Source organism: Anser anser (genome assembly GCF_964211835.1).
Source record: "Anser anser genome assembly, chromosome: Z".
Classification (NCBI taxonomy): domain Eukaryota; kingdom Metazoa; phylum Chordata; class Aves; order Anseriformes; family Anatidae; genus Anser; species Anser anser.
Window position 1 is genome coordinate 37147730 of NC_139723.1, and position 26566 is coordinate 37174295.

Genomic DNA, 26566 nt, shown 5'->3' on the forward strand with positions numbered 1-26566 from the left:
GTGGTGGTCGGGAGCTGTCTTGGGCAGAGTGACCATGAAACGGTTCAGTTCTCTATTCTCGGCAAAGTCAGGAAGGGGACCATTAAAACCGCTGTCTTGGACTTCTGGAGGGCAGACTTTGAGCTGTTCAGGACATTGGTTGGCAGAGTCCCTTGGGAGGAGGTTCTGAAGGGCAGAGGAGTCCAGGAAGGCTGGGCACTCCTCAAGAAGGAAATCTTAATTGCTCAGGAGCGGTCTGTCCCCACGTGCCCAAAGACGAGCCGACGCAGAACTAGACCGGCCTGGCTGAGCAGAGAGTTGTGGCTCGAGCTTAGGAGAAAAAGGAGGGTTTATAATCTTTGGAAAAGAGGGGGGGCTACTCAGGAGGACTATAGGATGTTGCGAGGCTGTGCAGGGACAAAATTAGAAAGGCCAAAGCTCATCTGGAGCTCAATCTGTCTACTGCCGTTAAAGATAACAAAAACCAATTTTACAAATACATCAACGCAAAAAGGAGGACTAAGGAGAATCTCCATCCTTTACTGGATGCGGGGAGAAACTTAGTTACAAAAGATGAGGAAAAGGCTGAGGTGCTCAATGCTTTCTTTGCCTCAGTCTTTAGCGGCAAGACCACTTGTTCTCTGGATACCTGGTACCCTGTGCTGGTGAAAGGGGATTGGGAGCAGGATGTGGCCCTCACTATCCATGAAGAAATGGTTGGCGACCTGCTACGACACTTAGATGTACGCAAGTCGATGGGGCTGGATGGGATCCACGCGAGGGTACTGAGAGAACTGGCGGAGGAGCTGGCCAAGCCGCTTTCCATTATTTATCGGCAGTCCTGGCTATCAGGGGAGGTCCGAGTTGACTGGCGGCTAGCAAACGTGACGCCCATCTATAAGAAGGGCCGGAAGGTAGACCCGGGAAACTATAGGCCTGTTAGTTTGACCTCAGTGCCAGGGAAGCTCATGGAGCGGATTATCTTGAGTGTCATCACGCGGCACTTGCAGGGCAACCAGGCGATCAGGCCCAGTCAGCATGGGTTTATGAAAGGCAGGTCCTGCCTGACAAACCTGATCTCCTTCTATGACCAAGTGACGTGCTTGGTGGATGAGGGGAAGGCTGTGGATGTGGTCTACCTTGACTTCAGTAAGGCTTTTGACACCGTTTCCCACAGCATTTTCCTCAAGAAACTGGCTGCTCGTGGCTTGGACTGGCATACGCTTTGCTGGGTTAAAAACTGGCTGGATGGCCAGGCCCAAAGAGTTGTGGTGAATGGAGCCAAATCCAGTTGGAGGCCGGTCACTAGTGGAGTCCCCCAGGGCTCACTGCTGGGGCCGGTCCTCTTTAATATCTTCATCGATGACCTGGATGAGGGGATCGAGTGCACCCTCAATAAGTTTGCAGACGACACCAAGTTAGGTGCATGTGTCGATCTGCTCGAGGGTAGGAAGGCTCTGCAGGAGGACCTGGATAGGCTGGGCCGATGGGCTGAGGTCAACTGTATGAAGTTGAACAAGGCCAAGTGCTGGGTCCTGCACCTGGGGCGTAACAACCCCAAGCAGTGCTACAGGCTGGGAGATGAGTGGTTGGAAAGCTGCCTGGCAGAGAAGGACCTGGGAGTACTGGTTGATAGTCGGCTGAATATGAGCCAGCAGTGTGCTCAGGTGGCCAAGAAGGCCAAGAGCATCCTGGCTTGCATAAGAAGCAGTGTGGCCAGCAGGTCTAGGGAGGTGATTGTCCCCCTGTACTCAGCTCTGGTGAGGCCGCACCTCGAGTACTGTGTTCAGTTTTGGGCCCCTCGCTACAGGAAGGACATGGACGTGCTCGAGCGAGTCCAGAGAAGGGCGACCAAGCTGGTGAGGGGTCTGGAAAACAAGTCTTACGAGGAGCGGCTGAGGGAGTTGGGGTTGTTTAGCCTCAAGAAGAGGAGGCTCAGGGGCGACCTCATCGCTCTCTATAGGTACCTTAAAGGAGGCTGTAGAGAGGTGGGGGTTGGTCTATTCTCCCACGTGCCTGGTGACAGGACGAGGGGGAATGGGCTAAAGTTGCGCCAGGGGAGGTTTAGGTTGGATGTTAGGAAGAATTTCTTTACTGAAAGGGTTTTTAGGCACTGGAATAGACTGCCCAGGGAGGTGGTTGATTCACCATCCCTGGAGGTCTTTAAAAGACGTTTAGATGTAGCCCTTAGTGATATGGTTTAGTGTAGGACTTGTTAGTGTTAGGGCTGAGGTTGGACTAGATGATCTTGGAGGTCTCTTCCAACCTAGACGATTCTGTGATTCTGATTCTGTGAAATAATTAGGTTACTGAAATCAGTATCTTTTTTTTTTTCTTCTGAAACTTAAAGCCATCATGGCTTTGCTCAGCTCTTGTAGTCTTACCCTCTAACTAATTTTAAAAAGCCATATCTAATGTATCTTAAAAAAAGTAAAATTTTCACTGGGGAAAGGAGACAAGATTAGTCAGGATTTCCTAAGACAGCACCTTTCCTCTCCTAAACAGTACATTCCCCACCTGTTTTGTTTTTAGATTGTTGCTCTATACTACCAGATCCTTGTCTTTTTCAGCCAAAACAAAAAACAAACAAACAAACAAACAAAAAAATCTAGATGCTGAACATAACCTAGTTCAGGACCTATACAGTGCAAAAAAAAAAAAAAAAAAAAAAAGAAAAACTGTATTTAAAGAAAATGTACCTTTTTGCCCTAAGTATAGAGTATGATAACTCTGCTAGTTCTTCTATTCTCTTGTATTTCACAGTTTGACATAGTGTAGTTGCAGTACTGCCCCTTTAAATACTGACTAAAAGTGAAGAGTCCATGAATCTGAGTTGCAGGTGAGCTCCATTTTAGTATGGTGAAAATTCTCAAGTCCATTGGAAGAGGTCACTCAAATTTACATTTTCATCCTCCATTTCCATTTGTGGACTCAGTTTAAAGGCACACACTTTTGCTTTCATGTATAACACACAGTGCAACAGCCCTGTATCACTTCAATATTTAGCTGTCATATGCCTGAACTAGCTGAAAATTGTTAAAGATATCAAGCGTTTCAAAACCAGCTACCAAAAAAAAAGTAATAATGCTTCTCTATCAAAAGACTTGGTCTCATTTTTTTGGATGTACTTACTGCTGGTGGACATTATGTAATCCAAATTTCAGGTCCCGTCATGTCCTCCTCATCCCCCCTCTTTCCCAGTCCCAGCTTTGAAAGACCTTGTAACCACTCTATGCTGCTCAGCATAGATTCTTAGGGCTTTTGGAACTGAGAAGTGGGCAGGAGTTGCTCCTGATAAACTTTTGTGCTCAGAAGTCATCCAGAACTAAGGATGCTCACAACTGTCTGCTTCTTTAAAGACCTGAGAGCTCTACAAAACAAGAGAAGTAAATGATTCCCTCTTCATGCCATATCCTTTCAAAAGGTAGAGTCCCCACTATTAGCTTCCCGTCAAGGCTTATATTCAAATTTACCATCTTTTCCTCATCTCTTTTGCAGTAGCAGGCCACAAGAATGGCTGAGACCAGAGATCGTCTTTGGTCAGTTTATTAGCATGCCAAGGCTCTGATCCCTGACGTGGATTTTAGCTCATACCCAGATGACTGCGCTTCCACCACATCTGTGAACTGCAGGTTCAGACTCACCTTGTCTGCTACAAAGTGTCTGCTACTTTTCTGTCCAAAACAGCATAACCTGCTTTGGTCTTTTGTATTCAGAGACAACATGTACTACACTCACTGTGAGAATTATTAATTTACATGTATATGCTACACATCGGTAGCTTTTCAGTTTAAAGTGACATTGTATGCTGCATCCATACTTATCTAACTGACTGAATGTTACAGTACTGCCAGAGGAAAAGTGGGCATGAGAGAAAAGGAATACTAACCATCACATGCTGAAGTCCACCGACAAAGTAAAAGAGGGAAGCAAGAGAAAGATACTGTCTGGGATTACATTACTTTCTTAATCATTACTGCCAACAATATGTTCAGAACTATCTGTATCTTTTTAAAATTTGTTTAATAATTTGCACAGCTAGAAGAGAGAAATTTTGAGATACCTGCTAACAACAAACACACACATTCTGTGTACACAATATGTGTGGTTCTTAGTGGTTTGGTTATTTGTCAGCTTGTGAAAGAGAAGAGAAGCAAAAACTGAAAATCTTGTTGCTGGATATTACAGTGGATGCTAAAACCAGGTAATCTAGTGACAGAGACTGAGATTAGACATTTCTGTAATTCTAGTAGCTATCTGTATTTAAGACAGAACATGAAAGCAGCTTTCTAAATTTGCCATTCAGAATTACCATAGTTTATCAAACTGTTCACGTATGCAAATATTTTCAGGACAGTACTCACAGACGGAACAGAGGAGTTCATGAGTGAACAAGGACTGCACTTAACTGTTTATTATAACTGTATAACTTAACTGTTTATTATAAACCTCAGATTTGAGGTATATAGTAGATTTATTGAGTTTGAGATATCTAGTCTCAAACAAATAATGAAAATAACTAGCAGGTTCGCAAGTCCTTTACAAACATGCAGAAAATATCTCAACACCCCATGTTCCACTTCCCAATGGCTAAAATGGAAATGAATGAAATTAGTGTTCAGCAGGTAAGTATTCCACTTACTGTGCGCTGAAAAAAAAAAAAAAGAAACAAAAAAGAAAGAAACAGGACATGTGGCCCTGTGGCAAGAAGAAAAGAAAAGAAGAATGATGGTTGATATTTGATGACAGCGTTTAGTAAAATATATCATTTTTTTTGAATTTTATTGCCTCCTTTCTTCTTGCCTTCTCCAAAAATGTCCGACATTTTCAGCTGCACTCACTCCTTGAGCATAAAAAATTCAGCAGTCTTATGCTAACCTCAACAAAATGAGGGTAAACCCCTAGTTAAAAAAAACTCAGGATATTTGGTTCACTGCTAGCCTGCTGAAGCTGCCCTGCTCAGCCTTCAACAAGCAGTAGCCTCATGGTGCCACAGCCCTTCTCAGGGGCAGGGTAATAATGCGTGCTTTGTCTGGTTACCTCTTCAGAGCAGGCACCCGCTTACCTGCACACATCCTACCCCACATAATGAATATCTATTTCAGCTTAGGCTAACTGTAACCACTATAAAACAAAAAGCAAAATTAAAAAATCACGTTCTCACAGCTCCTACTAAAAGGGAACAGCTCACTGATCACAAAATCATATTTGCTGTTATGCACCTGAACAAAGTTTACAATCACTGGGGGACAGCTGAAATACACCAAGCAACTTGAGAAAATGCACAGGCCTGTTCAGGACCATTTGCACAGTTGTGCTCCGTGATGGGCAGGCAGGAAAACATGGACACAACCTGCCATAGCCTGTGTGACAAAAGGGTTTATGAGCTTTGAGACACACAACCAAATAAACACCATCTCAGTATGTCCTCAAAAGTTCTTGCTGTACCTCAGTGAACTTGCAATGCTTCCACTTCTCGTGGCCCTGTTACCGATAATACATATCAAGGAGTTCCGTAAAGTTACAAGAACTTTTGCATACCTGTCACAGCAGAGTACAGTTTGTTACAAATTTCATTTCCTTTTCCTCCTTGCTTCCATCTGAATTGCAGTCACTAAGTGACTCTTCATCCTAGCCCACGCACACACAAGGATCTTCCACAGTATTACAGCCTAAATGTGAACTGTATGCTTTCTGTATAATAAAATAATATTCACAGATTCACAGATTCACAGATTTTTCTAGGTTGGAAGAGACCTCAAGATCATCGAGTCCAACCTCCGACCTAACACTAAGTACTCCACTAAACCATATCCCCAAGCTCTACATCTAAACGTCTTTTAAAGACCGCCAGGGATGGTGACTCCACCACCTCCCTGGGCAGCCCGTTCCAATGCTTAATAACCCTTTCGGTAAAGAAGTACTTCCTAACATCCAACCTAAAACTCCCCTGTCGCAACTTTAGCCCATTCCCCCTCGTCCTGTCACCAGGCACGTGGGAGAATAGACCAACCCCCACCTCTCTACAGCCTCCTTTCAGGTAACTGTAGAGAGCGATGAGGTCGCCCCTGAGCCTCCTCTTCTCCAGGCTGAACAAGCCCAGCTCCCTCAGCCGCTCCTCGTAAGACTTGTTTTCCAGACCCCTCACCAGCTTGGTCGCCCTTCTCTGGACTCGCTCGAGCACGTCCATGTCCTTCCTGTAGCGAGGGGCCCAAAACTGAACACAGTACTCGAGGTGCGGCCTCACCAGAGCCGAGTACAGGGGCACAATCACTTCCCTCGACCTGCTGGCCACACTGCTTCTTATACAGGCCAGGATGCCGTTGGCCTTCTTGGCCACCTGGGCACACTGCTGGCTCATATTCAGCCGACTATCCACCAATACTCCCAGGTCCTTCTCGGCCAGGCAGCTTTCCAGCCACTCATCTCCCAGCCTGTAGCTCTGCTTGGGGTTGTTGCAGCCCAGGTGCAGGACCCGGCACTTGGCCTTGTTGAACTTCATGCAGTTGACCTCAGCCCATCGCTCCAGCCTATGCAGATCCTCCTGCAGAGCCTTCCTGCCCTCGAGCAGATCGACACACGCACTTAGCTTGGTGTCATCTGCAAACTTACTGAGGGTGCACTGGACGCCCTCATCCAGATCATCAATAAAGATATTAAAGAGGACCGGCCCCAGTACCGAGCCCTGGGGGACTCCACTAGTGACCGGCCTCCAGCCAGATTTGACTCCATTCACCACAACTCTCTGGGCCCGGCCATCCAGCCAGTTTCTAACCCAGCGAAGCGTACGCCAGTCCAAGCCCCGAGCAGCCAGTTTCTTGAGGAGAATGTTGTGGGGAACGGTGTCAAAAGCCTTACTGAGGTCAAGGTAGACCACGTCCACAGCCTTTCCCTCATCCACCAAGCGCGTCACTTGGTCATAGAAGGAGATCAGGTTCGTCAAGCAGGACCTGCCTTTCATAAACCCATGCTGACTGGGCCTGATCGCCTGCTTGCCCTGCAAGTGCCGCGTGATGACCCTCAAGATAATCTGCTCCATGAGCTTCCCCGGCACTGAGGTCAAACTGACAGGCCTATAGTTCCCCGGGTCTGCCCTGCGGCCCTTCTTATAGATAGGCGTCACATTGGCTAGCCGCCAGTCAACCGGGACCTCCCCCGATAGCCAGGACTGCCGATAAATGATGGAAAGCGGCTCGGCCAGCTCCTCCGCCAGTTCTCTCAGTACCCTCGGGTGGATCCCATCCGGCCCCATCGACTTGCGCACATCCAAGCTCCGTAGCAGGTAATGTATATTCTAGAAGCATCGAGTCTGTTATAAAATTGTGCCAGTTTTATTGTATAGGCTCAATGTTTTTCAGGGGTACTACACCAAAATATCTTTATAACAGTTATGTGCCAATCAATTTCTTTAAAATAGCTCAACGCAAGATCTTCTTATCCTTTGTCCTCCCCTATTCTGGCCCAGTTACTACATATTGTTAATGCTTTCTCTGAACATGCTTCCTACTTCACCCTAGCTCTCTCCTAGCTCTGCACTGTTAATTGACTTCTCCATCCTCTTGCTGGCTTGAATAAGCCCATTTCTTTTTCCCCTTTCTCTTCTTTGTCCTTAGATACACAACCAACAGTGACCATTCTCCTATCAGGGGAGGTCACATGAAGACATGCTCTCAAATACGATATGAGATGTATGCTTTCCTAACCCAGAAAACAAACTTCTGTTGCAGTGACATCCCCTGCCTTGAGCCTGGTTCACCATCTCCTGCAATGTCCCACTCCTCATCCCCTTCTCTTGCTCCGTTGCCATCCCTCCTCTGGCTCTCCCATGGCTCAGGCTGAGTGCCTGCAGGCACTGCGGAGCTGGCACCAACGCTGCTGCCTGTACAGGGGAGGTTACTACATGTACCTCTGGGAACACTAGGTGCAACGAATACACTGGGATAAGGTACATTACCAGCAATTTTTCTGAGAACAACTCAGAAAATCCCCCCTTTCTGAAGCTTTTATACTGTATTCGACTCACATTTTTGTTTTTCCTCTTTTCTCACCTGTGCAGACCTGTTAGCTTTATATGAAGTCCCCTCCCATCTTCAAACTTATGTGATTCCCAACCCATGCAGGCGTTCCTATTCAATCCAATGCCCTTGAAAGGCACCTACCCCACCGCTTTGGCACAGAATAATCAAGCACTATTTTCTTCTCCTTCTACAGGGGATGAAGGCAAATATACAACAGTCACAGGATGCTTCTCTCCCCACCTTAACTCGTGACAAAGAAGGAAGAAAATATTGCTGCTTTTCCATTCTGCTATATACCTCTACAAATCAACAGTTTAAAAATGTATAGGCTTTTTAAAAGGAAAAAAATATATATTGTTTGCTCATACGTACATACAATCTTGAGAAATCAAAAGATCTGGTCATGCTAGAACAAAATCTTCTCTTAGGCACACAGTTGAGAATGAGGCCTTTTAATCTGCATCATTTGTTTTTTCTTTTTTTTTTTTTTTTCCTTTATTATTTTTCAAGAGGTAGGACAGCTAAATTTTAATGTCTTTTTTATTATTATTATTTCTTTTGTAAAAAAACGACAAAATCAAATGCTTGAATCTTGTATGTTTACAAAGCAAAGAGGAGAAGCTGACCATAACAGCAGACTTTGATAGGAAACATAAAAGGTCATTGTATATATCAGAAAGAGTGAAGCACAAGCTCCCAGACAGGTTCTGCTTTCTTGTTAACCCAGCAGCAAGTCTCAAGTTAAATACTGTAATCATGCCAGTCATTAGTTACTGTTCAGCCTCCTGTCTCCAGCCCGGAAATTAGTCTGCTAGGAGCCCAGATAGCTGAACAAGCAGTCACGTTTTATCATATAACTGAGTCTGGGAGGCCAATCTGAAGGAAAGCTACATATGTTCTATATTAGGCAGAAAATACCTATTTTAAAAGAACTTAATTTACGGAACAATAAAAACTATGCATTTAAAACACAGCAATGTAAAAAAACAACAAAACAAAATCCCTTATAACTCTGATGTGATTTGCAAGGGAAGTACACATAACCTTAAACTATAAAATTTTAGTTAAAGAGTTATGAACTGTTGCTAAACTCAGTTTAAAATTAAACTACTGAGGCCTTTTATACTGTAAAGTATTATGGGACACCTATTGCCACAAACAGATGAAGAAATCATTGCCTTCTGCATTCTGTTTGAAAGCATGAACTTATTAGGTTTAAAGTGTAAATTATAAATTACTGTTGAACAGAATAAAATTTTAAGGTATCTTTTACATTTTTGTCATGTACTTCAGCTCATGTAAAACAAAAAAATTAACAGTTATTTATACTTATAAATAAGTATTTATATTTATAAATAACTATAAATAACTATAACCGATATAATAACTTTTTACAGTTATTATATAAAAGACTTTTCATCTTTCTTTCACTGAACAATAGTACAATAAATTAGTAACTGTTTTTGAATATTTATGTCTTGCCATTTATATTTGGAAATATACAGAGTGTACGTGAAAAATTTCCAAGAGTCAGCATGCACACATTGTGTCCATAAAGTCTAAAATGTAGTGTCTTCATACATGTTCTACACTATTTAAATCTAAAATCTGGTAGATAATGGAACAGATGAGAAGGAAAGACTATACGTTTCTGTCTGCTAAAAGTTCAACAGCACCCAATGTGTTTACGAACGTTCAAGCTGGAGGTGACCTCCATAAAGGAGCCAATAACAGAACTGACTACAGAGCAAAGAATGTAAGACAAGGGTGAACAATATTTTCATTATGGTTAGTAGGTTCTTTACGTGTAATTTGATGGGCTAGATTCGGTGCACTAAGACATTTCCACAACAACAACAAAAACTTTGGTAGCTGTGAAAAATGGAGAAGCTGCTTATTTACTTTAGAGAAATTAATCCCTCCCTACAGGCATGCCATACTCTGCTTAACCTGACAAGCACAATAGTACATATGTTGCCTTGCCTACAACTAGTTTGCTCAATATTTTGATATGTTTTTTGGTATGTATGTATATCTATTATGTTTAAACCACACATGAAAAGTTTGCTACCACATCTTGCACTGTAGGTTACTAAATCATATCACAATGTTTTACTCAAGAGCAAGCACAAATTAGGACTATGCAACTGATGCTACATAAGTATCACAAAGCCAGAAATTCATTGAACTCATACACACTTCTTTATTCATTTGATACTAATTATTACCCCGATATCAGGACTAAGCTGAAAGCCTGCAACACTGAAGACTAGGAGAAAATTTATTTAATCCTGTCCACCACTACAAAATGGACATTATAAATGTATATTATAAATGCAATTATATTTATTTTATATATATGCTATATTTTTGTGACAATAGCAGAAGCAATTTTAGCCTACTACTTACTTTCAGAAAACAAACAAAAAAGTCCACCCTCCCCCCCCCAAAAAAAACCACCATATTTTATAGCTTAAATGACTTAAGACATTATACACATTACATTTCTCTAGATTGAATCTAAGACTTTGAAAGACGGATGAAAAATAGGGACACCAAATTATAGATGTTTTCTTCCTTTATGTGGCTTAAATTATGCAGTTTAAAGTTTCACAATGAATTTTAAGAAAGAAGACTGCAATGATGTTTTCATCACAGCAAAAAAAGTTACAATACTCGTAAGTGCTAGAATCTTCTAAGGAAGTAAAAGAATACTTCTATTTAAAGTATAACCATCCTTAATAAAAATTCTGATCCATCATCACAGTTAGATTCTGTCGTGTCTATTAACAGGATTCCACAGCCCTGAAACTAGTCAAATTCTAAACTAAAAGCAAATCTTAATCACAGGCGATTGCTTCTGACACAAAAAGAAAGCTTACCAAGTTGTCTGGCAAAAAAATCGAATATATACGAATGCAGTCAATACTAAAAAGAATAAAAATTAATTTGCAATACTATGATTCTATCACATTACAGTCCAACCAGAGCTAAAATCTATCTGTTGAATGTATATAAATGTATGCTCCATCTGAACTAAGGCTTAAAATATTAAGCAACCTCATATTGTCCAACCCCTTCAAGCTGCTTTGAAAATCCATCCTAAATGGACAGGTAGTATTTCCTTTTTGCTTGAAGACAGGTGTGCATTCTACAAAGATAGATTCCTGAAAACAGCTCTAAATATTAACGAAGTACTTAACAGACTGATGTTTCTTACTTCCCATGCAAACCAAAATATAAAAGAATTAAGTCCTTAAGCTTAGTTCACAAGAATCATCTAGAAAGAATGGGCTGGATATAACATGTAACAGCAAAAACTAAACCAACAGCTATGTACAGAAAAGTGGGTAAATCTGGTTTTAAGAATGAAAGTAATAAGCGATTAGAGACAAAGAAACAAATTCATCCTTTACATTTCTCTGTTGCTTGTGACATCTAGTGGGTATACAAAACAAACTTGGAATAGCAAATAGAAATCCCTGTTTTTTTTTTGTTTTTTTTTGTTTGTTTGTTTTTTCAGGGTTTGGTTCAGTTATTTCCTTCTTCTATAAGGAAATCATTTCCATTTCCCCCATCAACAAATGTCAAAAAAGGTACCAGATATTTTCACGATTTACATGCAGCTTTGAGCACCTCAGAGCTGAATTTGCCACATAGAATTCCATGGCAGAAGTCATTTCTGAGCACACAAAGGCAAGAAAGTGTTTGTGAGCAGACAGCACGGGTTTACCAAGGGCAAATGATGTCACTGCTTTCAACCCTGAGGTCACTGGTACAAAGGTATGAAGGGAGCTGTGGATGTTGCTTGATTTAGCAAGGGTTTTGAGTGAGCCTCCCGTAGAGAGATTGCCATTAGTGGGATACAGGCTGAATAAAAGTGAGTGGAAAACTGTCTGGACTGCTGCCTTAAAGAGTTGTAAGAAGTGGTGCAAAGTCCAGCTGGAGTCTAGGAAAGAGGTGCAGACCCTCAGGGATCAGTACTGGGATAAGTAACAGTTTAATGTGCTCACTAACAACCTGGATTATGGTACAAGAGTGCACTTTCAGCAAGTTTGCAGATGATGCCAAACTGAGGGCACCAGTCAATATGCTGGAGAACAGAGTGGCTATCCAGAGTGACAAGGACAGCTTGAAAAAAATGGGCTAGAAGTTATCTCAAGAAGTCCAACAAAGGCAGAAGTCTCACATCTAGGATTGACAAAAGTGATGGAACGATACTGGTGGAGTTCAGCTGCCTATAAAACTGCTCTGAGAAAATGATTACGGGAGTCCTAGTAGACAAAAACCTTAACATGCATCAGTGGTCCACCCCTGAAGCAAAGAAGGCCATCCCCATGGGCTGTATCAGTATGACCATACCATCCAATTCAGCAAAGAGCCCCTTTGCCTCCATTTGGCACTTGTAAAACTGCATTAAAGTACTGTGTACGTTTTTGACTCTTCAATAGAAGAGAGAAATGGACATGGAGAAAGAAGTACAAGGGAAGGACACTGCACTGGTCAAGGAGCTGGAGCTCTTGCCCTGTGTAGGAAGATCGATGGAACAATGTTTATCCAGCATCAAGAACAAAAGGTTTTGAGGGTTTATCACTATCTACCAAAGGATGCAGAGAAAGTGGAGCCAGACTTTTCCAGGATGCTCACAGCTTTCAGACAAGAGGGAACAAACACAAGTTGGAACATGCAAAACTCTGATTAGATGTCAATGTAGAAGTTTTCACTATGAGGGTGAAGAAATAATGGAACAGGATGTCCAGAGATGTTGTGGAATCTCAGTCACTGAAGGTGTTCAAAACTCTACAGACAGGACACACACCTGAACAAGCTGACCTGATCAGACCTTCTTATTGAAAGGTCTGACTAAATGGCCTGGTGGAGGTCCCTTCTCATTTATATTTTTCTGTGACTCTAAGAAGTCTATTTCTGCTCTTAGGGGGTGTCTTACCCACTGCTGATGTGAATTAAGAAAGTGACATTACACGAGTAATCCTAAACTTTATATTTTCTGTCCATGTAAATGACTCCATCCTTCTTTTTAATGTTAATAACCCATTGAATACTTTAAAGGAGTAAGATAAGAATGCATACATGCATTCAGGATTTCACACTCTGTTGTTCAGTTTCTTCGGTATCCTTTTTGATGAGAACTATTTGCAATAACACCAACTTCAAGAAAGACAAAAAATTATATTTCTGTTAAGCTATTCAGCATCAGTTTTGATTATTGTTGACAACCTCATTTTAAAGGATGTACGATTATTATTATCATTCTGAAAAGCAATTCTCACTATATTCATTCTTTAAAAACACATCCTAGCTGGACAGTAATTGGGGTTACACTTGTCAGTTTGATACACACAGAACACCTTCTACAGTTACATCTAATGTTGAGCAGTTCTACATTAATATTTCTCCAGAGTCATCTTGGTTTCAAAATACAAATAATGTTCCCATTTACTACAAAGCAAAAAGTAGAGATTTCTGAGAGTGATAGGTTTATTCTAAATGACTACATATGGACATAGTGCCTAACTTATTTTTGTGCTAATCACATAGTGTAGCACTAAAAATGTTTTGTTCGGAATCATTAAAACTGACTTTATCAGCATCTCTATGACCTTCTACAGACAGCTAAGGAATTTCTCTAAAAGATTTTAAAAGAAAATTCTGATTTGACCCCCAATTCATGAAAGCACTTTAAGTTGTGTTTAAGTTGTTTTGATGGATAAGAATAGTTTCAGGAACTGATCTCAAGTATTATGATAACTGGTTCTTTTTTTCCTCCTTCTCATACTTTTTCCTGTATGACAGAATTAACCAGAACAAGTAACTTCTCAAATTCCTCCCATAAAAGATTTGTTATACAGAAAAGCAATCCTTCATTTAGTTACTTGTATGTGATTCTAACACAAGCAGCAATTTGCTCTAATGTTATTTCATGTATCAGAAAGCAAAAGATAACTCATCTTTAAACTATCATGCAAACAAAATAAGCACCCTAAATTATTCTAATTTCTAACTGTGACAGCTTTTCCAACCTGAAGTGTAGCTACTGGACCATAAAGGAAAACTTTATAAAAGTATAAATAATAAATCTCTTTCTGGAAGCTTACTGGTTCAGCTGGCAAGTACACTGCATAAAACACATACGTGCAGATTGTTGCATATAACTACCCATAATTTTCTTCCTTATTTATTTCTTTTACCTCTTTCACATTGAGGGCCAGTAAATCCGTAGACACATGCACAGCGATTAGGTCCAATACACCGTCCTCCATTCTGGCAGCCTTTTTCACATACAGCTTTAATTAACAACAAAAAGAAATGTTTTTAAAGTGACGCTAATGACATTTCAGATTCACATATGTGCTATTCAAAACTTATTTTTCCCTTCAACTACTCTAAGTCTCTGTGGACCTGAAGATCAAACACCAACAATAATGACTGTTCAGGTCAAATTCCATTAGTACTTACAACTGCTTCATCTTAATTGCAAACAGCTGTTTAATTAATCATATTCAGCACAGCTTTTTAGCAGACACTTAACTTCAGTTTATTTTTAAGCAGTTGTACAGCACTAGTCACTAATCGTAAGAACTCATATCCATCACCAAAGGTATCAGATACAAACTCAACTAATTTGTGCACAGATTAAGTTGTACTGTCCACTCACAACAGCAACAAACCTCTCAGGAAGGGGGGTTTCTTGGAGAGTCAGGGAGACAGGTAACTCAGTGCTCAGAATTCATACTGCTAGCAGAGCAAGTATGTCACTTGGAGCAAGGAAAAAGAATTAGCAGTTTAACTTATCTTTAAGTACCTTGAGAAACTATGTTTCCTGAAAGATCCACCAAAGGAACAAAATTCCTTTTTCTTGGTATAAATCCACAGAATACATAGATGGAGAAGGTATTTTTACACTTGTGGAACTTCTGTGCACCCACTCATGCTATTTATCAATGGTGTGAATCAAGAAACAAATCCTCCCAAAGCACTGAAATCTTCTCAATTTGAAAAGAAGACTGTTCATCAGCTTGTTTTAAAAATACCGTTAAAGTGTTTTAATCAACTCCATCTATTACCAAGCTCATTGCTTCCAGGACATATAAACCATGTTCAGAGTTAGCATACACTCCAAATCAACTCATTTAATCTGAAAGATAGTCCCAATGTCTTCAAGTCACCTGAACAGCAAAGGGATTCCAGTCTAGTTTCTATTTCTACACTGCCTTCCTACACAGGTCTCCCCACATTAATAATGGGGTTTGTTACATATTTGAGTATCCAGTACAAAAGAACCTCAGGAATCTAGAGTCAGTAAATCTTTCATGTTGGAAAAATGCACTGTAACACCATGGTGAACATAAAAATATTCACCGAGAGCAGTTTCCAAAGTTCATTCAGATTTTCTGGGTTGCTTTACAGACACTGCTTAAATAGCCAATCATCTTTCCCTTTCCCCTTCCCTTTCCCCTTCCCTTTCCCCTTCCCTTCCCTTCCCTTCCCTTCCCTTCCCTTCCCTTCCCTTCCCTTCCCTTCCCTTCCCTTCCCTTCCCTTCCCTTCCCTTCCCTTCCCTTCCCTTCCCTTCCCTTCCCTTCCCTTCCCTTCCCTTCCCTTCCCTTCCCTTCCCTTCCCTTCCCTTCCCTTCCCTTCCCTTCCCTTCCCTTCCCTTCCCTTCCCTTCCCTTCCCTTCCCTTCCCTTCCCTTCCCTTCCCTTCCCTTTCCCCTTCCCTTCCCTTCCCTTCCCTTCCCTTCCCTTCCCTTCCCTTCCCTTCCCTTCCCTTCCCTTCCCTTCCCTTCCCTTCCCTTCCCTTCCCTTCCCTTCCCTTCCCTTCCCTTCCCTTCCCTTCCCTTCCCTTCCCTTCCCTTCCCTTCCCTTCCCTTCCCTTCCCTTCCCTTCCCTTCCCTTCCCTTCCCTTCCCTTCCCTTCCCTTCCCTTCCCTTCCCTTCCCTTCCCTTCCCTTCCCTTCCCTTCCCTTCCCTTCCCCTTCCCCTTCCCCTTCCCCTTCCCCTTCCCCTTCCCCTTCCCCTTCCCCTTCCCCTTCCCCTTCCCCTTCCCTTCCCTTTCCTTTCCTATTTTTTTCTTACTGGAAACATGCCTTGTCTGAGAGCAGTCATTCTTTGACCCAATACTTTAAAATGAGCAGGAAGGGGCCAGCAACTCTTAAAAGTAAATTTAACTGTGATGAGGGTCACACTGTAGACTACAATTATTATTAACTAGAATTTTAGAGAGTTCTACCCAGGCAAAATTAAAACTAAAACAAGTCTGCTTCAGCATTTGCAGAGAAGACTAAAATAAAAGGATGTTCCTCCACATTACTCAGTCTTAGCATTCTTTGCACAGTGATTTTTATGTGTTTCTAGTTTCTTCAGAGTACCTTCAGCTAATTTCTCAGCTAATAGCTAGCCAGCTGCCCTCATAATACACTAGGTCTTTGAATCCTTCTTCATCTCTGCAGCTATAGTCATTTTTATTGTTTACTCTATCTGTATAGCTTGTCAACACTCTTCTGTGATAGGTAGAGCTGTGCAAATAATTGACTTTCTAGTTTGTCTGCCAAATTGAAAAAACATCCAAGAGCTTGAACCATATTTAATATTTTTCTTTAGTCAAACAGAAAAACATGCTATAACAGCAGCTAAGCTCCTCTTCTGAGAAACTTCTTCAAAGAGAATGAAATATTAGTGATCATCTGGTTTAAAAAAAAAAAAAAAAAAGGTGAGTGGGATGTATACTGTCATCATTCCCAAAGGGTTCTTCCAGCCAAAACTATTCAGTGAATTCAATCCCTAATCTGAATTTCAGAGACTACAAATGCACTTCATGCATGAACTGACTTCCAGCTACACATAGTCCCCCAGAATAACACTTTTCTCTTAGACATTTTGCTGTATTTCTGCATATGGGCTTTCTCCTATCTTCTTAGACTGCCTAAAGTGGGAGGGCTGGTTGTGGGACCAATGTGGGCTTAAACCCGGACACACGGCAATGGCTACTTACGCTGCCCGCAGTAGGCCCCGATGTAGCCCTTCTGGCACTGGCACCGGTCGTCAGCACAGGTACCGCCGTTCATGCACCTGATGCTGCACTGCTGCGCTGCAGAGGGCCCAGACAGACACACAGACACGAGCGTTACAGGAAAATACCACAGCGTGGATGGATAAAAACAAAGACATCTGAAAGCAGACGTGAACTTCATACAGCATGTGCTGTGTATTTAAAGGTACGCTCAGGTATCCTGTAACCAAAGCTGTTACTTGCAGCTATTGGTAAACCATTATTTTAAAAGCATCAGTGAAAGAGGTTCTCCATGATCATATTTAGCAACGTAGCACTTCCAGTTATCTTGAAGGCCACGCAATCTTCATTTCTTACAAAAACAAATTCAAGGAAAACGTTAATACTACACATATTTATTTTTAAACACGCTTATCCGTTTAAACACGTCATTTTTTTCAGTTTGTCACACAGAGTAAATATGCACGTGTATCAATTTTTATCAATAAAACTAGAGATACACTCAAGTGCAAGACATATGTATGCAGTAATGAAAAGTTATTCTTAAAGGTTTTACATGGTATTTTTAAGTTGACACATTAAGGAGAATTACTTAAAATGAAATCTCTAAGGAAAAAAAATAGAGCAAGTCCTTACTAGATTTTGGTCCACAAGTAGGTGATATTTGTCCACTTGCACAAGTACACATGTTAGGACGGGAACAAAATCCATCACCACAGCTATTTCTACAGATTGCTGAGGAAGAATACATTTAAAAGACAGGGTGATTAACAGTAACCTTAGTCTTAAGTCACAGGAAAAAAAAATCAAACTGTGTTAGTATCTTCTCTTTAAAAAATACACAGAAAATTAAAAAAAAAAAATCCTCAATTCATTAGGACAGCTAATATATATGCAAAAGTAAATGTATGTTAAATAAAGCAAACAATTTGGGAATAATTGGTATCCCTGACAAACTTGAAGACAAACAGAACTGAAGATGGCATATTCAAACACTGGTCAGACCACTTAATACAGATAATAAACTCTTTCCCTAATTAGAAACGTCAGCCCATTATACAAGCAATGTAAAATTATTGAAATTATATATTCTAGACCACAAGGCCTGTAAAAAAATTTAGCAAGAATCCAAGATTTGAATGATCATATAACTCATGAATTCTAACTGTTGGTATGGCTCCTCTCTTACTGTCACTATTCTAGAAGCATTTTAGGGGCTGTCTTTTGGAAGATTATCCATCCTTTACTCAAACCTGCTTTGTGGAAAGCCAACATTTGAATACCGAGCTTTCCAGATTGTTACCCTAAATACTGTTTCTGCACTCAAATATTCCCACATTCTCACTGTGAAACTAACTTTAAACAAATCTCAGGGAAGCCCCTCCACACTGCATTACATGTGGACATTGTGCATGCCATTGTACTCTCCTCACGATGCCCCATGTCGTGCCATACTCCTCTTTCACCAGCCAAGGGAACTCTATTGTGCAAAGAAACCACAGAACCAGAGAAGAGTTGAAGTCTAAATCCAGACTATAAATGAGATTCTCCAAAATAAATTGGAGCTTGAGAGACCGGTGGGTGAGGATGAGGTGAACAGTCTACCCAGGAAGATGCCAAAGGCGAGGAAGTCAACTCCACGCCTCAGGACTGCCTCCACTAAGAAAAAAAGAAGGGTGATCGTTGTAGGCGACTCCCTTCTCAGCGGAACAGAGGGCCCTATTTGTCGACCCTGACCCTACCCATAGGGAAGTCTGTTGCCTCCCTGGGGTCAGAGTCAGGGATATTGCCAGAAAGCTTCCTAACCTGGTTCGCCTCTCTGACTACTATCCTCTTTTGATAGTCCAGGCTGGCAAAGATGATATTGAAGAGAGAAGCCTGAAGGCTATCAAATGGTACTTTAGGGGACTGGGACAATTAGTAGATGGAGCGGGAGTACAGGTTGTGCTTTCCTCTATCCCTACAGTGGCAGGGAGGGGTATAGAGAGGACTCGGAAAGCTCACCTGATAAACAGGTGGCTCAGAGGCTGGTGCCAATGCAGAAATTTTGGTTTTTGTGACCATGGGGCGCTTTACTTGGAACCCGGCCCGCTAACTGCAGATGGGTCCCACCTGTCTCAAAGGGGAAAACAGACACTAGCGCAGGAGCTGGCAGGGCTCATTGAGAGGGCTTTAAACTAGGTAGGAAGGGGGATGGGGAGGGAATAAGGCTTGTTAGAGGTGTGCCAGGGAGAACAATGTCAGGTCTGGGGGAGCAGGCAATGGCCCAGCTGAAGTACATCTACACTAATGCACGCAGCATGGGCAACAAACAGGAGGAGCTGGAAGCCATTGTGCAGCAGGCTAGCTTGTTGCCATCACTGAAATGGGGTGGGACCACTCCCATGACTGGAGTGCTGCAATGACTGGCTATAGGCTCTTCAGAAGGGACAGACAGCACAGAAGGGGTGGTGGTGTGGCTCTCTATATTAGAGAGTGTTTTGATGTTGTGGAACTCGAGGCTGAGTCTGGGAATGATAAGGTTGAGTCCCTATGGGTTAGGATCAGCAGGAAGGCCAACAAGGCATGCATCCTGGTGAGGGTTTGTTACAGACCGCCAAACCAGGATGAGGAGATGGATGAGGAATTCTACAGGCAGCTGGCAAAAGCTGCAAAATCGTCAGCTCTTGTCCTCGTGGGGGACTTATCCTGGCAATGTAATACAGCTCAGAGGAAGCAGTCTAGGAGGTTTCTGGAGAGCGTGGAAGATAGTTTCCTGATGCAGCTGGTTAGTGAGCCTACCAGGGGAGGTGCCCCGCTCAACCTTCTGTTCACAAACAGAGAAGGACTGGTGGGAGATGTGGTGGTCGGGAGCTGTCTTGTGCAGAATGACCATGAAATGGTAGAGTTCTCTATTCTTGGCGAAGTTACGAGGGGGACCAGTAAAACTGCTGTCTTAGACTTCCGGAGGGCAGACTTTGAGCTGTTCAGGACACTGGTTGGCAGAGTCCCTTGGGAGGCAGTTCTGAAGGGTAGAGGAGTCCAGGAAGGCTGGGCACTCCTCAAGAAGGAAATCTTAATGGCTCAGGAGCGGTCTGTCCCCACGTGCCCAAAGACGAGCCAGCGTGGAAGAAGACCAGCCCGGCTGAACAGAGAGCTGTGGCTAGAGCTTAGGAAAAAAAAGAGGGTTTATGATCTTTGGAAAAGAGGACAGGCCACTCAGAAGGATTATAAGGATGTTGTAAGGATGTGTAGGGACAAAATGAGAAAGGCCAAAGCTCATCTGGAGCTCAGTCTGGCTACTGCTGTTAGAGATAACAGAAAATGTTTTTATAAATACATTAACACAAAAAGGAGGACTAAGGAGAATCTCCATCCTTTACTGGATGCGGGGGGAAACTTAGTGACGAGAAATGAGGAAAAGGCTGAGGTGCTTAATGCCTTCTTTGCCTCAGTCTTTAGCGGCAAGACCACTTGTTCTCTAGATACCCAATACCTTGAGCTGGTGGAAGGGGATTGGGAGCAGGATGTGGCCCTCACAATCCATGAGGAAGTGGTTGGCGACCTGCTACAGCACTTAGATGTACGCAAGTCGATGGGGCTGGATGGGATCCACGCGAGGGTACTGAGAGAACTGGCGAAAGAACTGGCCAAGAAACTTTCCATCATTTATCAGCAGTCCTGGATATCAGGGGAGGTCCCAGTCGACTGGTGGCTAGCAAACGTGACGCCCATCTACAAGAAGGGCCGGAAGGTAGACCCAGGAAACTATAGGCCTGTTAGTTTGACCTCAGTGCCAGGGAAGCTCATGGAGCAGATTACCTTGAGTGTCATCACGTGGCACTTGCAGGGCAAGCAGGCGATCAGGCCCAGTCAGCATGGGTTTATGAAAGGCAGGTCCTGCCTGACAAACCTGATCTCCTTCTATGACAAAGTAACACGCTTGGTGGATGAGGGAAAGGCTGTGGATGTGGTCTACTTTGACTTCAGTGAGGCTTTTTACACCATTTCCCACAGCATTCTCCTCGAGAAACTGGCTGCTCTTGGCTTGGACTGGCATACACTTCGTTGGGTTAGAAACTGGCTGGGTAGCCGGGCCCAAAGAGTCATGGTTAATGGAGTTAAATCCAGCTGGAGGCCGGTTACTAGTGGAGTCCCCCAGGGCTCAGTACTGGGGCCAGTTCTCTTTAATATTTTTATCGATGATCTGGATGAGGGGATTGAGTGCACTTTCAATAAGTTTGCAGACAACACCAAGTTAGGCGCATGTGTCGATCTGCTTGAGGGTAGGAAGGCTCTGCAGGAGGATCTGGATAGGCTGGACCGATGGGCTGAGGCCAACTGTATGAAGTTCAACAAGGCCAAGTGCTGGGTCCTGCACCTGGGGCGTAACAACCCCAAGCAGTGCTACAGGCTGGGAGTTGAGTGGTTAGAAAGCTGCCTGGCAGAGAAGGACCTGGGAGTACTGGTTGATAGTCGGCTGAATATGAGCCAGCAGTGTGCTCAGGTGGCCAAGAAGGCCAACAGCATCCTGGCTTGTATAAGAAACAGTGTGGCCAGGAGGGCTAGGGAAGTGATTGTCCCCCTGTACTCGGCTCTGGTGAAGCCGCACCTCGAGTACTGTGTTCAGTTTTGGGCCCCTCGCTACAAGAAGGACATCGAGGTGCTTGAGAGAGTCCAGAGAAGGGCAACGAAGCTGGTGAGGGGTCTGGAGAACAGGTCTTATGAGGAGCAGCTGAGGGAGCTGGGATTGTTCAGCCTGGAGAAGAGGAGGCTCAGGGGCGACCTTATCACACCCTACAGGTACCTTAAAGGAGGCTGTAGAAAGGTGGGGGTTGGTCTATTCTCCCACGTGCCTGGTGACAGGACGAGGGGGAATGGGCTAAAGTTGCGCCAGGGGAGGGTTAGGTTGGATATTAGGAGGAACTTCTTTACTGAAAGGGTTGTTAGGCGTTGTAATAGGCTGCCCAGGGAAGTGGTTGTGTCACCATCCCTGGAGGTCTTTAAAAGATGTTTAGTTGTAAAGCTTATTGATATGATTTAGTGGAGGACTTGTTAGTGTTATGTCAGAGGTTGGACTAGATGATCTTGGAGGTCTCTTCCAACCTAGATGATTCTGTGATTCTGATTCTGAGATCCAAATGAATTCATCTAAATAATGTGTTGGATCAGCAAATGTACCATAACAGAGCCTGAGACATTAAGAGCTAGTATAGAACAAAAGGACCTTAGAAGCATTCATCTTGTAGGACACAGCTTGTAAACAAATATATATATATATGTGTATATAAAATAAAAAAGCAAGTATCACAGTTCCTTTGTAACTGTTTCTAGGCTTTTTGAGAGAATCAGATAATGAGAAGCACATCTCCACTGAAGGACTTCAAGAGGAACACTTTCCTCATATTCCTCATGCAGATAATCTGGCAAGGATATCTGCCAAATAATGGGACAAAACCCATTCCTACACATCAAAAAAAAAAAAAAAAAAAAAAAGACAAAAAAATATACCTGCCCATACATATTAAAAAAAAAAAAAAAAGAAAGGAGAAATAAGACTTTTCCCAGAACACTTGTGCTCCACTTCCAATTCAGGAAAACATACATAGATGAAAAACATCTCTTATAATGAAACAATCTCTTTTCTTGCCCCATTAAAGGTGTTCAAATATGCTCCCTTCAAAATGTACATGCTATTACCTTTTCTCCACCAAATACAAAGCTCAGTACCGACGTTCATGTTCAAACCAGACAAGACTTTGTACACCTCAGTCCTCCTTGACATAATTGGTTAAATGCCACATTTTGTTTCCGAGAGGAGTAGACAAAGTCACATTTGTGGTCGTTTGACATTGTTCTTCTGGGCATCAAGAAGATGCAATGTGGATTATCAACATTATGTGGATCATCAACACCTTCTCTACCACTATGCCCTGGCTGTGAAGGCAGCAGATGTGAGAGTTTATGAGGCTTTGATAGTTGGAATTAGAGGCATACCACTGACTGATATGAAATGCTTTTTCTATTAGGAGACTTGAAAGTGAGAAAGAGAAATCTGAATTAAAGCACTTGACAGACACAGAGAATAGTGTTGTTCAGTCCATCTTTACACAAGATAGCCCAATCTCCTCATGTCTACATTAAACCACTTTCTTAGTTTATTATCTGTTAGACGAACAATTTTTATCAGCTTAAAGCCCTATAGCTGAAAGCATTTTCCAAACACGCTTTCATCTGTACAGCTTGTTTAAAGAGAAAGCTAAATCAACCAGACCTTTTTTTTTCTTTAGATAAAAGATCATGTTTAATCATAATATTTCACCAACCACAAATAATTGCTATCACATTATCAACTGAAAACAGAATAAAGTCAGAATAGTTTCCTGTTGACCTACCACTAGTCCACAGCTCTCACTTTGTGAAACAATACTTTATAATTAGTGTACGTTGTAGCCGGTGATTTTAATCAGCTCATCTCCACTAAGAAGTTTACTGTCCCCTCCATCATCCTGTGCAGAAGGCTTTCTCTAGCTAAACAGATCTAGTTAGAGGATCCATTGTCTCAACAAACGTGTAAGTGTAAAAATCTGTGCTCTTAAACTTTCACCAAAAATACAACTTGGAAAGCATTACTGCCAGTCCGACAGCTGGTCTGGCAAAATCATTCACTCTTCAAACATGTTAGAGAGCTGCAATTAAACTCCAGTAAGTTAAACATGAGCTAAAGGGTGACTTTTGTGCATAGAAATTGTTGTAAGTCAGTGGTTATTATGTGAAAACACCTGAGACTGAGGTCTTTTTAGGAGTCACTGAGAATCGCAATTTAAGAGTAAGTTATTAAGATTCCTGAAAGCACCTAAATCATTGTCTCTCCCTGACTGCAACCGAGATGGATACCCAGCTGACTTTGAAAACGCTATTGCAGGTCAATAGTGTATTGGGCAGCCTAAATCCACTTTAAAAACTCAGTTTCACATTTAAGTAAGTAAATACTGAGACTTGATAAGAGATAATAAATATGGACTGAACGTTCTGAGGAGCTCCTTTTATTCCACAGTGGTATTGCCACCATCATCTTCCTTGCTCTGAATGATGCAGCTAGTCTTTGCTTGGAAATGCTATGGTCAACCTGAGATGAAAATCAGCAATCCGTGGCAGACTTATAAGAAACATTAGCAAGGCCAATTTACTCATGCAAAATGAACAGATGTGAACAAGTCCTGCGTCATCAGGCAGCAGCCCAAAAGTCACCTTTAAGTTTCACAGTTGTTGGTTTACCTCCCTCTTCTTCTCCAGTTTAGTCCTCAATGTCTGCAGTTCATTAGACTGAATATTACAAAGACTTGCATTGCTTATGCAAAGGGCAGCACATTCTTTAAGCTGAGTTCTGAAGCTGAGCATACTTATTAGGAAAAGGGATGATAACTGCTTAGGATCAATGGGAACAGCCCCTCATTTAAAAAAAAAAAAAAAAAAAAAAAAACACGAGTGTCTAATATCAGTGTTATCTAAAAGATAGAAACTTAATACTGTATTTCCTTTCTAGCTAGACGTTTCCTACACAGAGTATTCTGCAGATTTTTTTTTTTTTTTTTGCCAAGCCATGTCAACAGCCACATCTGTCAGCACAATGTCTATTATGACCCAGCAATAATCACAGTCTACATGCTTTATACCTACAAAAATACAACTAAAAATGATAGGCAGGAGAATAAGCACTCCAGAGGTAAAAAAGTTTTCCATTGGACTGTAATTCCAAGCCTACCACAAAAGTTCCAGAAAACTTCAGATCTCATTTGCTTTATATCAAGACCTTTTCAGCTTTTTTTTTTTTTTTCTGTTATTACAGTGGATTATTTGATTTCTGGAAGATTTTTTTATTATTATTATTTTTCCTTCACTGTCTTGTTGTTTTAAAAATAAAATAAAATTGGTGGAAACGTGCCTCTGACAACAACACCGAAGAAAACACAACAATTCACCAATCTTTCAATTACAGGAAATATAGACCTGTAAATCCGTAACTATTTTTTTTCTTTTTTTGTTTTTCTTTAAGGAAAAAAAAGTCACACATAAGGTAAAAGACAGAACTGGCCAAATTAATTACAGAAAGAATTCTCTTTTCTCATACTAAATGGATCAGTAACTCACAGAAAAACACTTATTCTTCTTATTACCCTTAGGGCAGTAGAAACTTAAAGTCAGACACTTACGAACAATACACTGATTTCCTCCAGGGAGCGTTTTCCATCCAGGGCAACAGTACGAATGGAATCTAGAGCCACACACATTTGGCCTGCAACACAGACAAATACAGGCATATATAAAAATATAAATCTGTACAAGCAGAACCCAAAGTTTTATGTTCTCAGAGGGGAAGAAATGTAAATCTACCAATACAAATATAACCACGAAACACATAAAAAAAAGTGTGGAGAAGATGTCTAAAAGAAAAAAAAATCCTCCCTAAAAGGAATACAACTTTCTTCTGCTACAAGGAGTTCCAAGCCATTTTATTTCACATTAGTGAAATGGTCAGTGTGACTAGTTAGCGTGAAAAGGAGAGGCAGGATAAGGCAAGAGCAGGCCACATTCATCCCTGGGGGAACCACGGAGGAGCCGCCGGAGATGAGCTTGGCTCCACGCTCACGCGCGGTGTCACAAGTCCGGCTATAAAAGTTGGCTTTGTGCTGCGTTTGACACAGGACAAGGGGGATGAGTGCTCGTAAAGATTTATGGACTAAACCAAGGTAACAAGAACTCCCCCAAAACGCCAAGAGAAAGAAAGAAAGAAAAAAAAAAAAAAAAGACTTTTTGTACAGTTTCCCGGAGCAGAAACCCGCTCAGCACAAAACAAAGCCACGGGCGAGCTGCCCCGCTGCTGCAACCCGCAGCGCGAGCGGAGCGCGGGGCTCCCGCTACCGGGGACGGGCGCGGGGCTGCGCGGGGCAGCGGCTCCCTCCCGAGCCGTGCCGTGCAGAGCCGAGCCGTGCCGTGCCTACCCGCGGAGCACGTCCTGCTGTCCTCGCCGGCGGACCCGTCCGGCGCTGCCGGCCCCTTCCTCCCGGTGCGCGGCGGCGGGGAAGCTGCCGCCCGCTCCTCCCGCAGGGCGGACCCGCGGCGGCGGCTTTTGTTGCCCGGCGGCTCCCTGCGCGCAGAGGGCCAGGCAGCCGAGCCATAGGAAGCAGGGCTGCACGCACAGCCACCGCCGCCGGCCCATGCTGCGGATGCTGCCCCGGAGGAAGAGCGGCGAGAGACGGGGGAGAGGCGCGCCGGTCCCGCAGCGGGCACCGCTTCTCGTCGCGGGGAGGCTTCAGCCGCTGCGGCTCCTTCTCTCCTCCTCCTCCTCCTCCTCCTCCTCCTCCTCCTCCTCCTCCTCCTCCTCCTCCACCTCCTCCTCCTCCTCCACCTCCTCCTCCTCCTCCTCCTCCTCCTCCACCTCCTCCTCCTTCTCCTCCTCCTCCTCCTCCCCCCCAGGCTGCCCTGCCGCCTTCAGCGGGACGCGGTGATACCGGCGGCGGGGTCCACGTTGCATCCCCCCCTCCTCTCTCTCCGGGGGAGGGG

At 42.9% G+C, this 26566-nt stretch overlaps 1 protein-coding gene across 2 annotated transcripts in view; it reads right to left on the bottom strand.

Moving 5' to 3' along the window:
* Positions 1-26360, bottom strand: part of FBN2 (fibrillin 2) — a 191639-nt gene extending 165279 nt beyond the window's left edge. For both annotated transcript variants that reach the window (XM_083819186.1, XM_083819185.1), the window contains exons 1-5: positions 26005-26360; positions 25216-25298; positions 17660-17758; positions 17006-17101; positions 14207-14302 (exon numbers count right to left, since the gene is read on the bottom strand). In XM_083819186.1, the coding sequence (XP_083675312.1) occupies positions 14207-14302; positions 17006-17101; positions 17660-17758; positions 25216-25298; positions 26005-26222 (592 nt within the window). In that variant the 5' untranslated portion in view covers positions 26223-26360. The remainder of the gene's footprint in view (positions 1-14206; positions 14303-17005; positions 17102-17659; positions 17759-25215; positions 25299-26004) is intronic.
* Positions 26361-26566: the final 206 nt, after the last annotated feature.